General features: G+C 30.6%; 1 protein-coding gene across 1 annotated transcript in view; it reads left to right on the plus strand.

Moving 5' to 3' along the window:
* Positions 1-1,484: 1,484 nt before the first annotated feature.
* The window catches only part of LOC142538889 (transcription factor MYB114-like), a 73,055-nt gene continuing 59,003 nt past the window's right edge, over positions 1,485-15,536 (plus strand). Inside the window, exon 1 of the mRNA XM_075644181.1 lies at positions 1,485-1,642. Within this exon, the coding sequence (XP_075500296.1) occupies positions 1,609-1,642 (34 nt within the window). The 5' untranslated portion in view covers positions 1,485-1,608. The remainder of the gene's footprint in view (positions 1,643-15,536) is intronic.

Consider the following 15,536-nt stretch of genomic DNA (forward strand, 5'->3'; position numbering starts at 1 on the left):
GGTTTTTGATACCGTCGTTACTATCAGCTAGGACTCAAATAAACAGTCACTAATTTGCCCACGGTATCAGAAAACTGCGGTAATTTGCCCACGGTATTATTAAATATTTGATAAAATTCGAAATTGTGACAGATTTTGGAAAAACCGCCGCTAAAATTAACAAGTCTCTGTAGTTCCATCGCTAAGTCGGGCGGGTTTTTGGTAGGCTTGTCAAATTGGGTCAGGCAAGTCGGGCCGGACCGTCCCGCCATAAAAATTGAGCGGGTTGGGTTGATAAAATAGCAGCCCGTTTGGAGGCGGGCCAAACGGGTTGAGCACGTTTGGGTTGCGGGCCAAGACGCCCGCGGGCCTAAACGGGGCTGGCTGGCCCGCCAAATTAGAGTAGAATTTTATATTTTTAAGTTTTATATAAAAATTCCTATTTCTTCCTTATTTTTTCTCATGTGCCTAACTTAAATCAATCTGATAAAATCTCTATGCTTCTATTTTTTTGAAGATATTATACTCTCCAGTCTCCTCCCTTTTCTTTAATGTTTAACTCAAACTAATCCAGAATTATCGAAATAATATAGTAAATAAAGTAATTATGTGTATTGTTGAACACATAATATTTTCTGAAATTTACAACCGTCTGTTTTCTCGACTTTCTGTTATCCTCCAATGTTTCTCACTTTTTAAGAAAATGTGGATGGTAAGAGCTAGGTGCCTTGTGCGGACAAACCCTTAAGATCGTTAATTTTTGTTTTCTTGTGAGGACAAACCCTTAAGAAATTGCAGAAAGTGTATACTAAAAAAGATTTGGAATTCACATTTAAAGGTTTCATTATATTTATGGTTAGTGATATTACATGAGTTAATTTTAGTACATGTGTACGATGAAATCTTGTGTGAATTAGAATAAACATTTTATTTTTTATGGATTATGTTGATTGTTGTATGCTTTCAATGTCTTATTTCAATGTTTTTAAGTTTTTTATGAAACTATTTGACAGAAACATATTTTTCTTCTATGTTTATTTTAATACTGTTTAGTATTTTTTTTTAAAAAATAATAAGCGGGTTGACTCGCCTAACCCGCGGCCCAAGGTGGGTTGGGCTGGGTTGGCCATTTAGAGGCCCGCCAAAATGGCGGGCTGACCCGCTCCGCCTCGTCTAATGGCGTGTTGCGGCGGGTGGCGGGCTGGCCCGTCCCGCCAGCTTGTCTTGACATTTTTGGTAGTGTGATGTCAATAATTTGGATCCTCTATAATGCACATCATGGTGTTGTGCACTGTAGTTTGTAGAGCCGTTGTTGTGAACATCATCAGATCCAAAGGTCAGTAATTATCAACTTCGTCCTAGCAGTGAAAAAACCTGATTTTAAAAAAAGATCACCAAAATTAAATTTAGACCAATTTAATTGAAGGACCAGTGCTCTCAAATTATCAGTGCACGTCTGACATATGGTTTTGGACGGTGCTACATGCATATAAATAGGTGCAAGTTGATTGGAATTATGTATCGATGATTTAATCATTTGCCTGTTTAAAGAATTCTAAGTGTCTGTTTCTTTGTCTCAACACATAAGGAAACATTAAAAAGATCATCGATCAAAGAACTATTATTGAAATGGACAGGGTCGATGCTTTGGGAGTTAGGAAAGGCCATCTTCTTCAATTAATGCATCACTGTCAATGTCTTCAAAAGAAGCCGCTGAATGTACTCGTTGGTGGAGCAATTTGATTGATACAGCGGGGGATCATCTGGAGAAAGATTTTCTGTTTGTTGATGATAGAGGGGAGGAAGAGGGATTATGTACTGGATCAAAAATCAATCCCGTGGGATTAATGGATGATGGGAGTGATCTTTCTATGCCACCAAAGAAATTAACCGATGATCTCCGCTTCGATGACGTTTGTGAACTATTAACGTTTGGAAATCATGAGGATAAGCTTTAGGATTGAATAAATCCATTTGTGTTAGATATTAATTATCGTATTCCTTTTTACGCACGCAATTAGTTTAAATGCCTTCCTTTTAATGTATAATATTCACAAATATTTTCTGATGTGGAATAAATAATATTTATGTATATACTTCTTATTTTTATTTAATTTGTTTAATTAGTTTTTTTTTTTTTTTTTTTGATCGTGCATGAAGTGATTTGCAAATTTTCATCTCCAAATTGTAATCACCAATAAAATGATATATTTGTGCCAAATTGTAATTACTTTTAATGAGAAGTACCTGTAAACTCATTCTATGACTTTTTCCATGTATCCAAAACATTCTTGGAATCATTACACACACACACACATATATATATATAAAATTGTGTTATTACAATAAAAACACGAAAAAATCAGAAAATGAAAGCACGACCAGTCTCTCTCTATCTCTCTCGCTTTACAAAATAGGGAAAATATTATATAATAATTTTTTTTGGAGGGATCCACTTTCAGCATGTGACTGTTGATGCTTTTGTTTTTATTATTTATATTACCCAAAAAAATAATGATTTATTCTGTTGGATGATTTGACCAATCATCTTTTCCTTTATGGTCCATCGTGACAGTAATATTGTGGTCCATGGCCAATTTCTCCCACGTTTTTCCAACAAATATATAATAATAATGATCTTTAAAATAACATCGCGACAAATAATTTTAAATAAAATCTGATTCTTTGAATTATTTAGATATGGTCATCTTACATGTGCGCAAATACTTTGATGTACATAAAATATTTATTTGTATAAATTTAAATTTTAACAAAATCATGGTTATTTTGATGTAGATAAATTAAATTATTTAAATTTAACCATAATTTCCATTGGTGTGATAAAATAAAATTTTGGATTGTAATTTTAAATATAGACATGTATACAAATTTATTTTCGAATTATGATATTATTGTTAAAATAATAAATTCAAAAATATTAAATAATACATGATATTTAAAAAAATTTGCAAGCCAATAAATACTTGAAAATCGAAATTCAATGCAAGATACACAATAAATTCAAAATTATGGTTAGATATCAGCCGAATTTGGAAGAAACTATTACATACAAGGTAGTTTTTCTCAACAAAAAAACATATCGATAATTATGAAATTATGGAAGAAATATCAACTCGGTTATGATAGGATTTTTATCCAAACACCTATAAATAAGAGGGCATGTGCATTCAAAATTTACACATTCCAAGCTCAAATTTTCGAGCTCCTCTCTCTCAAATTTTCGAGAATTTTTTCCCCCGGGGTGATGCCAAGAATCGAGTTAAGAAGCTGCCAAGAGACTAAAAATCTGTCCAAGTTCTGGAATTTCGTCCCAACATTCCAGGTTTCAGAATCTGATCTCCACCGTTTGCTTTCATATGTTTTGAATAACATATCCAAATTTGAACAAAATCCAACGACTATTTTTTCATTTACAGCCTTAGTAAAAAAACTGCTCAGATTCTAGCGGGAACAACATATTTACAGTTTTTGTCCATAAGTAGGTTAAAACCACTTCTAAACTCGATCTGTACCGTTGATAATTTATTTGATATACTTGTGAACGTACTGTAAAAGTTTAAACTCGATCCAACGGTTCAATAAGGCGCAAGAAATTTTATAAGGCGTCTAATTTTTCAGTAGATGTGCTGTTGCGTTTTCGAAGTGTTGGTTGCATGATTATTCCATAGTTTCCGAGTTCTTCACCTCTTCTTCCAGTCTAAGATAAATGAGTTTTTGCTATATTATAATTTACACACTTGTTCTTCGCAAGTGGACTTGTTTTAAAATATGTTGTGTATGAATTAGTTCGTTTTTGAATAATATATGAAATGTATTATACTTAGCATCGTATGTTTTATGTTTCGGCACTGTGAGGATTCAATTGGATATGAGTAAGAATTCCAATATGCATGATATGTTTATAGCCCTTACACGGTGGGATCCTAACCTTTATATGGTCTCGCCCACTTAGAGGAGTAAAAATTAGGGATTGATATCAGTAAACCATGAGAAGTATATGAATCTCATTACTTTGGCCAAAATTATGATTATGGTTATGATCATGACATGTTATGAGAATCATGTTATGCATGATATGATATATGGTTTTCAAAATTCATGTGTATTTGTTATGTATGTGCTCGAACGGCCTTCGCTTACTGAGTGACGATCATATCACTCACCCCCCTTACTCTACTCTCTCCAGATAAATCGGAAGAGAAAATCGAGGAAGATGAACAAGACCAATTTTGGGGCTGATAATAAGAAGAATCAAGATGTTTATTTTTGTTTTCGCTTAGTAAGTTATAAATGCTTCAACATATTTTTTTTGTTTTAAGAATCTACGTTGTAAAGACAATCTTATGATTGATTATGAGTAATAAACTGATTTTTGGTTTATATTATACTACGAGGCTTGTTGTTTTCAATTGTGTGGTTGTAAAACAACGTCGGTGTCGACTAACCCCGGTCTCAGGGCGTGACATTTGGGTCTCTTTGTTAGTCCGTTATCGATCTTTTAAGGATATTATTTTAAATTTTAAACTATTTTCTTTTCTTTTTAGTAACTTAAAATTGAATTTTATCACTTTTTTTGCCATTTATAATCTACGTTAAAAATAAACATGCCTCAACCAACATAAATCAAATGCAACACTCTCAAACCCCAAGGGGTAATTAGCAGCGTAATTAGACGATATTATATTGAATCAAACATGAGGTAACCTAGTTAGAGATGAACAACATGTTGGTTATGAGTCATTAAAAAATCATTAAATTTCTTCTCTTCGAGCTTTTAACATACTTATGTTCCGAACTTTTTTCAATCACACTTCACTTTTTAAAAATAATTTTTCGAAAAATATTTAATTATGTTCAAAAAGAAATAGTTCAATGTTTTTGTTTGTATATTGTCGTATAGTTTTCAAAAAATTAAACCAATTAGAATCAAATCAAAATGTTTTTTTAAAAACATCAAATCAAAATACCTAAATTTGCAAGTTTTAGTTAGATATGTCCTTTCCAAGTAGGTAAGATATTACATCCGCCGAGTTATTGCGAACATATGAGCCGTCCATTTCCAGGATGGTCCATATATATTTAGATAAATTTTTTATATATATATTTAGAGTAAATTTCAGGGGTTTATGTATGAGCGTAGGAGCCTAGGAGGATCTGTTTGGATAGCCAAAGAGATTAAATGTTCTAAAAATTAAATAATAGACATAGATTCGGAGATTTCCGCATAAAACAACTTTAATTCAAACTGTCAGATTTGAATTGGATTATCAATGTTTTCGGATAAAAATCCAATCAACACGGGGGATCCTTTTCGACTCGATCGGATATGGATCCATGTCAATATATTGTCGTAAATAAATTTTGAGGTTATCTTATGATTCAAGGGTAAGAAAACCTAATAATAAAGAGATATTTCATTACTTGTGAGTTTGTAACTAAAGCCCTGGTAGAGAAGCTACATTTCTTTTTCTTTTTCTTTTTTTTTTTTTTTCGTTTTTCGAGTTTGAAGATTTTCAAATTAATGTCATCTTAGTATACAAAAGTAAACCACCTAACTAGAATATAAAATCTATTGCATCGGTAATAGACAAAGGTTAGTTAACATAATTAATATTGTTCTGAACTCAAATTTTCGCCGCTTCCTGAAAAGTATTGTTTTATTTGTTACCGACATCTATACAATATAACTAAGAAATAATTAACGAATACTATTGTTTCTAATTATAATTCTATTAAAGCAACAACTGATTTGATCACGTACTCTACTCGTATCATACGGTCAATTATCATATAATATGACAACTGATCAGTTTTTCTTGATTCCAAACATGAATCAGGTGGTCGTTGATTGCTGGAAGAATCCCCGGAAGAACGGCAAACGACATAAAGAACTTTTGGAACAGCCGGATGGAGAAGAAATCAGGTGGAGGAAAGGGACAACCCAACCAGGAAAATATCAGTATTAAGGCAAACATCATCCGGCCTCGACCTCTTAACTTTTCTACCCTAATGATCCATGATCATCCGGGGGCTAGATTGGAAACAGATCATGACCACCAATCAAATAACAACAAGGATAAATTACAGCCATCTTCTTCAATTAATGCATCACTGTCAATGTCTTCAAAAGAAGCCGCTGAATGTATTCGTTGGTGGAGCAATTTGATTGATACAGCGGGGGATCAGCTGGAGAAAGATTTTCTGTTTGTTGATGATAGAGGGGAGGAAGAGGGATTATGTACTGGATCAAAAATCAATCCCGTGGGATTAATGGATGATGGGAGTGATCTTTCTATGCCACCAAAGAAATTAACCGATGATCTCCGCTTCGATGACGTTTGTGAACTATTAACGTTTGGAAATCATGAGGATAAGCTTTAGGATTGAATAAATCCATTTGTGTTAGATATTAATTATCGTATTCCTTTTTACGCACGCAATTAGTTTAAATGCCTTCCTTTTAATGTATAATATTTACAAATATTTTCTGATGTAGAATAAATAATATTTATGTATATACTTCTTATTTTTATTTAATTTGTTTAATTAGTTTTTTTTTTTTTTTTTTTGTCGTGCACGGAGTGATTTGCAAATTTTCATCACCAAATTGTAATCACGAATAAAATGATATATTTTTGCCAAATTGTAATTACTTTTAATGAGAAGTACCTGTAAACAGTGGCGGAGCCAAAAATATGGCTCTGCTCAAGCTATAATTTTAACTCTAGAATATTTAAATATTTTAAATTGATCTACCCGAACTAATATCATATTATTATAAAATTAAAGAAAATTTATATATAATTTTTTTTTAAAAAAAATTAGACCATCCGGATTGTTATGTCTGGTTTTTACATTTCCGCGGTAAAACATTAGTTATTTGAGTTTGTATCAGACAATGAAATATTCAGTATTATGAATAAAAAGACTGATTTCTGAATTTTGTACTTTTGAAGTTTGTTGTTTTTGAATGTAAATTTGAGAGCAACGCCGATGTCGACCAAACCCGTCCCTGGGGCGTGACATTGAAGTGAAGAAACTTGCCTCTACTCCGGTATTGATACTGCCAACTGAAGGAAAAGACTTCACCATATACAACAATGCATCAAAAGGAGGTTTAAGATGTGTGCTCATGCAAGATGGAAGAGTAATTGCCTACGTGTCAAGACAACTGAAATCATATGAGCAAAACTATCCGACACTATGACCTCGAACTAGCTGCAGTGGTGTTCGCACTAAAAATATGGAGACATTATCTTTATGGAGCCAAGTGTGAGATCTTCACTGATCATCAAAGCCTCAAATATTTGTTCACTCAAAAAGAACTAATATGCGCCAGAGACAATGGATTGAACTCCTGAAAGATTACGACTTGACGATAAGCCATCATCAGGGCAAGATGAACAAGGTAGCTGACGCTTTGAGTCGGAAGAATATGGGCAAAGTAATCCTAGCGTCACTTTCAGTACAACCATGCCTCCGAGAAACGATCAAGATAAGTCAAGATCGGGACCCCACCTTGGTGAACCTGAAACAACAAGCCGAAGAAAGAAAATCATCAGATCTCCAGACAGATGACAAGGGAGTTGTGTGGATGAAAAGACGATTGTGTGTACTTGACATTGAAAATCTTAGACATGAAGTCATGTCTGAAGCACACAAGTCAAAATTTTCAGTTCACCCTGGCAGTACCAAAATTTACAGATATTTGAAGAAAAGTTTCTGATGGAGTGGAATGAAGAAGGACGTTGCAATATTTTTTTCTAAGTGTCTCGTGTGCCAACAAGTCAAAGTAGAGCACCAGAGACCTTGTGGACTTCTTCAACCATTAGAAATTTCGGAATGGACATGAGAACATATTTCCATGGATTTTGTAGTCGGTTTACTAAAGTCGAGACAAGGTCATGATGAAATATGGGTAATTGTAGACAGACTCACGAAGTCTGCGCACTTCTTACCTGTCCGCATGAATTATAATATGGTTAACTGGCCACATTATACATAAATGATATCGTATGATTACATGGAGTTCCAGCTAGCACACTACCAAACAGAGATCCTAGGTTTACATCTCGTTTTTAGAAGAGCTTTCAACAAGCTATGGGGACAAAAGTTACTCTTAGTACGGGATATCACTCTCAAACTGATGGTCAAACTGAGAGGACAATACAAACTCTTGAGTACATGCTCATAGCATATGCTCTAGACTTTAGTGGTAATTGGAGTGAACATCTGTCCTTAATCGAGTTCGCGTACAATAATAGTTATCACAGCAGTGTTGGAATGACACCATATGAAGCTTTGTATGGACGAAAGTGTCGATTACCACTATATTGGGATGAAGCAAGGGAAAAAGCCATCGTTGGACCTGAAATGATCCAAGAAACAGTGGATAAAGTTACTATGATCAATGACAGTCTAAAAACTGCACAAGATCGACAGAAAAGTTGGGCTGACCTAAAAAGAAGACCCGTGGAATTTGAAGTTGGAGAAAAATCATATGTGAATTGTCACCCATGAAAGGTGTAATCCGATTCAATAAGGCTGGAAAACTAAATCTCAGATATGTTGGACATTTCGAAATTCTAGAGAAAGTGGGAACACTTGCTTACAGATTAGCACTTCCCCCCGATATGTCAAGGATCCATAATGTTTTCCATGTTTCGCAGTTAATAAGATATATTTCCGATCCAAGTCATATTCTTGAAGCTGGACCACTGTTGGTTGAGGACAATCTAAATGAAGAACTGAAGTATAAAGAAATTTTGATTCGAATTGTGGATAACAAAGACCAAGTATTGAGGCGACGAACTATTCCATATGTCAAAGTACAATAGTCCAATCACACCGAAAAAGAAGTTACTTGGGAGTTGGAAAAAAAGATGCGATAACAATACCCTTATCTATTTGAAGATCATCTATAACCAAGTTTCGATGACGAAACTTCTCATAAGGAAGGAGGGATGTGAGAACCCGAATTTCCAGCAGTAGCTAGCATTTTGCAGCAGCTAACAATATTCAGCAGTAATGCAAAAATTTCAGCAGAAGCTAACAATTCCAGCAGCAACTAATATTTCAGAAGATAATATTTTTCCAGCAGATAGGATCCAGCAGCAGAAGAGTTCAGTAGCGCGAGATTCCAGCAGACAGCTGTTGATTCTGCTTATGACTTGTAACTGAAGCATTTACATGAAATAAATGTTGTTAATGTCACATAATGACATATTTTGGCAATTAATTGAGAGGCTAACAGTCAGAATTTTGCCTATAAATAACATCCTCAAATCTCTGAATTGGTGTTACACAAATATTGAGTTATCACTAGAAATTCGAGCTAAGAGAGTGCCTTTTTCGAGCAGTAAAATCCAGTAGCGAGTGCAAGCAGATTTCAGGCTTCAACCGAAATTTTCTAGCAAATTACGGTAAGTGGGCTTATGTATAAATATCTTGAAATCAGTTTGATAATTTCTGTTTTGAAGCAAAGTATATGTATTTTTGATTTCTAATATCTGATTTTTGAAGCACTGAAACCTAGTGAACTAATGATAGGAATATATATTCTGAAACATTCCTAATTACTGAATTCTGATTACTGATTACTGGCCTCACCCCTTAGAGGAGAGAACATATAGGGGACAGATATCAGTTTAGCAAAATTCACAAACGTGCTCAGTGCTTGCTTGCTAAATTTTCAGTTCTGATTTCTGTTCTAACACCTGTTATTCCTGAATACCGATTTCTGTTCTGAAAGTAAGAGTTTCTGTATATTATTTGTATTACCGTTTCTGTTGAAATTAGTTTTGAAAACGTGGAGTTATTCTCGCCCCCGCTTATTGAGTGACGACCATATCACTCATCCACCAAATTCATCTCAAATAAAAACAAGGATAAAAATGTTAGAAGAAGAAGAGCAGAATCAGTTATGGGGCTGGTGAAGAAGACTGTTGTTTCTCAGTTTTAATTTATGTTTATTTTTCCGTTGCATCTGTTAAGGCATTGTTATGTCTGGTTTTTACATTTTCTCGGTAAAACATTAGTTATTTGAGTTTGTATCAGACAATGAAATATTCAGTATTATGAATAAAAAGATTGGTTTCTGAATTTTGTACTTTTGAGACTTGTTGTTTTCGACTGTAAATTTGAGAGTAATGTCGGTGTCGATCAACCCCGTCCCTGGGCGTGACAGTTTGGTTAGAAGGATATATATATAATAATAATAATTGGTAGAAGTTGAGTTAAACATTAAATGAAACAATCATATATATATATATATAATAATTGGTAGAAGTTGAGTTAAACATTAAATGAAACAATCATATATATATATATATATATATATATAATTGGTAGAAGTTGAGTTAAACATTAAATGAAACAATCATGTATAATAGATTGCACCGAAAACTTGCAAAAATATACACACTCCTGTAAAAGAAATTGTGTTAGTTACAATAAAAAAAAATCAGAAAATGAAAACACGAAAAAAATCAGAAAATGAAAGCACGACCAGTCTCTCTCTCTCTCTCTTTATAAAATAGGGAAAATATAATATAAATTTTGTTTTTTTGGAGGGATTCACTTTCACTTTCCGTAAATTCCAAAAAAATACATCTGTCAATCTTTCAATTAAGATTCAGTATCTAGTCATAATTTTTTAGAAATCAGTACCTGACAAATCTATGCTTTTAGTTTTAACTCCTCACAAAGCAAAATTTACATTTTTACCCTTTATTATTTAAATAAATATATTATTTTAGTCACAAAAATTACATGAATCTTCTTCATTTAAAGTATAATTTTATAAAAAATTTGTTTCTCAATTATCATGGAATAAAAATAAATACTTATTTTGATATATAAAGTACCTATTATGGGGTTTCAGATACTTGATTTCGCTCTTTGAATACTCCAAATAAATAAGAAAATACTATATTTTCGAGCGTTTACCATAAATTCTGTAATTGTTAGTCTTTTCATGAAAAATGCATTAGGATGACTTATTCATGTCATTTTTTTTTTAGAAAAAACATATGTCATCACTCATCTTGAAATAAAATTAAGTATTTATTTTGACCTACAAAATACCTATTTTGGAGTTTCAAATGCTTGATTTGACTATTTTAATAATCCAAATGTGTAAGAAAATACTGGATCTTCGAGCTATCACAATAAATTCAATAATTGTTGGTCTTTTAATTGAAAATACATTAAGATTAATTATTCATGTCATCTAATTTTTTAAAAAACATAGTTTCTCACTCATTGTTGAATTAGAAAAAGTACTTATTTTGATCGATAAAATACTTATTTTGGGGTTCCAAATATTTGATTTGGCTATTTGAATACTTCAAATGTGCAAGAAAATACTTAAATTTCAAGTAATATTAAGTAACTTTTGATGATGTCATTTGTTAGGTTAAAATGTGATACTTAAATTGGTACAAAGAGTATCTAATTAGAGTCTATAAATACATGATTTTACCCCGTAAATACTCATATACAATAATTTGAGGATGCCAAAATATAATTTGAAGTTAATATTAATTGACACCGATGATGATATTCGTGAAGTAAAAATGTGATACTTAAATTAATACAAATAATAAATAATTCGAGTCCACAAATACTTGATTTTACCGTTTAAATAGTCAAATTCGATTGAGTATGTAAAAATATATAGTTTGAAGATAATATTGAATGTTCTTTGATGATAATATTTGTGAATAAAAAACGTGTTACCTAAATTGATACAAATAGTACCTAATTTGATTTCACATATACTTGATTTTGTCTTTTTAATACTCAAATTTGATTATTTTGGTATATAAAAGAATATAGTTTTCAAGTAATATTGAGTGACTTTTGATGTGTCATTTTTGAAATTAAAATGTGATACCTAAATTAGTACAAAAAGTATCTGTTCGAGTCTACCAATACGTGAAGTACTTAATTTGGGCAAATACTTGATTTCGTAAATGAGATACTCACAATATGTACTAAAATACTGGATATTCGAATAAACAACGTAGGTTCACCAAGTGTTGGTATTTTTATGGAATATACATTTGGATGACATATTCATCTCATTTAATATTTTTTTTTATAAAAAAACAAATTTTCAACTAAGCATGAAAATTTTAAAGTACTTATTTTTACTTAAGAAGTACCTAATTTAAGTTTGCAAATACTTGATTTCGTAAATAAGATACTCACACTATGTATTAAAATACTGAATATTCGAATAGGAAAACGTAAGTTCAACAAGTATTGATATTTCCATATAATAAGTATTTGGATGACATATTCATCTCATTTAAAAAAAAATTGTAAAAGAAAAAACAAATTCCCAACTAAGCATGAAAATTCTAAAGTACATATTTTTATTTGAGAAGTGCCTAATTTGAGATTAAAAATATTTGATTTAGTATATGAGATACTCATAATATTTAATAAAATACTGGATATTCGAATATGGAACGTAAGCTCACCAAGTGTTTATCGTTCCTTGGAAGATGTGTTTGGATGACATATCCATCTCATTTAATTTTTTTTTTTTGTAAAAACAAAAAACAAAAACAAAAACAAATTCTCAACTAAGTATTGAAATTTTAAAATACTTAGTTTTATTTGAGAAGTATCTAATTTGAGTTTGCAAATACTTTATATCTTGAATAAGATACTCACAATATGTATTAAAATACTGGATATTCGAATATGCAACGCAAGATCACCAAGTGTTGATCTTTCCATAGAAGATGCATTGATACGAAGAGTATCTAAATTGGTGAAGTTAAAATATGGTAGCTAAATTGATACAAAGAGTATCTAATGCGAGTTCGCAAATACTTGATTTTACTCCCTAAATTCTTATATCCAACTATTTGAGGATGTCAAATTATATAGTTTGAAGTTAATATTGAGTGATCTTTGATGATGACATTCGTGAAGTAAAAATGTGATACCTAAATTAATACAAATAATACCAAATACGAATTCCACAAATACTTGATTTTACTATTTAAATACTCAAATTCGATTATTTGATGATGTCAAAATATATAATTTGAAGTCAATATTGAGTGGCCTTTGATGATGAGATCCGTGAAATAAAAATGTGATACCTAAATTGTTACAAGTATTACATAATTAGATTCCACTGATAATTGATTTTACCATTTTAAAACTCAAATTTGATAATAAGTATAATGAAAGAATATTGATACATATAATGAATGATTACCAATAAATATTATGAATGAATACTAATGAAGATGATATACAACGAAGTATTGTCTTGTCATTTAATGAATACCAACATGTATTGTGAATGAATATTAATTTTATTATAAATTAATACTCATAAGTATAAAGAAAAAAATACTAATAAGTATAATGAATAATTACCAATAAGTATTATGTCAAATAAGTATAATTGTCAAATAAGTCATTAAATGAATATCAAAAAGTATTGTAAATTAAAATTGATGAGTATTTTATAAATAATTAATCTTAGAATCGATAGATATACTTAAAGTACAAACTTCAAGCTCATTTACGAACTATGTTCATAATATATATCTCCCAATTAGTTCATGATGAACAATGAACCATGTTTATTTATTTAAATGACATGAATAAGTATCCTAATGAATTTTTCATGGAAATATTGCATATTTGAATATCCAGTATTTTAATACATATTGTGATTATCTCATTTACGAAATCAAGTATTTGCAAACTCAAATTAGATACTTTTCAAGTAAAACTAAGTACTTTAAAATTTTCATGCTTATTTGAGAATATTTTTTACCAAAAAAATATTAAATAAAATGAATATGTAATCCAAATGCATCTTCCATGGAAAGACCGATACTTGGTGAACTTACATTGTATATTCGAATATCCAGTAGTCTATTACATATTATGAGTATCTCGTGTACCAAATCAAGTATTTGCAATATGAAATTAGGTACTTCTCAAGTAAAATTAAGTATTTTTAAATATTCATACTTATTTGAGAATTTGATTTTTTTTTTTACAAAAAAATATTAAATGAGATAAATATGTCATCCAAATGCATTTTTTACAGAAATACCAACACTTGGTGAACTTACGTTGCATATTCGAATATCCAATATTCTATTACATATTATGAGTATCTCATGTACTAAATCAAGTATTTGAAATATGAAATTATGTACTTCTCAAGTAAATTAAGTATTTTAAAATTTTCATGCTTATTTAAGATTTTTTTTTTACAGAAAATATATTAAATGAGATAAATATGTCATCCAAACGAATCTTCCATGGAAAGCCAACACTTGGTAAACTTACGTTGCATATTTGAATATCCAATACTCTATTAAATATTATGAGTATCTCTTGTACCAAATCGAGTATTTGCAAACTCAAATTAGGTACTTCTCATCCAAATGCATGCATATTTCATGAAAATACCAATACTTGGAGAACTTACGTTGCTTATTCGAATATCCAATATTTTAATACATATCGTGAGTATCTCATTTACGAAATCAAGTATTAACTCAAATTAGGTACTTCTCAAGTAAAACTAAGTACTTTAAAATTTGCATACTTATTTGAGAATTTGGTTTTTTAACAAAAAATATTAAATGAGATTAATATGTCATCCAAATGCATTTTTCATTGAAATACCAATATTTGATGAATTTACGTTGTCTATTCGAATATCCAGTATTTTAATACATATTGTGAGTATCTCATTTACGAAATCAAGTATTTGCAAACTGAAAATAGGCATTTCTCAAGTAAAACTAAGTATTTTAAAATTTACATGCTCAGTTGGGAATTTGATTTTTTTTTACAAAAAAATATTAAATGAAATGAATATGTCATTCAAATACACATTTCATGAAAAGACAAACAGTGACTGAATTTATGGTGATCGTTCAAGATCCAGTATTTTCTTACATATTTAGAGTATTTAAAGAGCCAAATCAAGTATCTGAAACTTAAAAATAGATATTTTTATGTCAAAATAAGTACTTAATCTTATTTTAATGATGATTGATGAACTATATATTTTTTAAAATAAAATGACATGAATAAGTCATCATAATGTATTTTTAATGAAAAATCAACAACGACTGAATTTATGGTGATTGTTAGAAAATATAGTATTTTTTTACACATTTGAAGTATTCAAATAACAAAATAAAGTATCTGAAACCACAGAATAGGTACTAATATTTTGGTAGATAGAAAACACACAATTAATTTGATGAATAAAATTATATATTTATTTAAATAGTAAAAGGGCAAAAATGTAAAATTATCTTTGTAGGTAGTTAAAACTAAGTTTGTAGTGTTGTCAGGTATTAATTTGTAAAAAAAATCTTCTAAGTACTGAATCTTAAATAAAAGATGAGCAGATGTATTTTTTTCAAATTTGCCCATTCACTTTCCGCATGTGACTGTTGATGCTTTTGTTTTTATTATTTATTTATTATATATAATGGAGAGAGTTTGAAGTCGTAAGACGGTCCAATTAAAAA

Source organism: Primulina tabacum, chromosome 3, assembly GCF_025594145.1.
Source record: "Primulina tabacum isolate GXHZ01 chromosome 3, ASM2559414v2, whole genome shotgun sequence".
NCBI classification, from domain to species: Eukaryota; Viridiplantae; Streptophyta; class Magnoliopsida; order Lamiales; family Gesneriaceae; genus Primulina; species Primulina tabacum.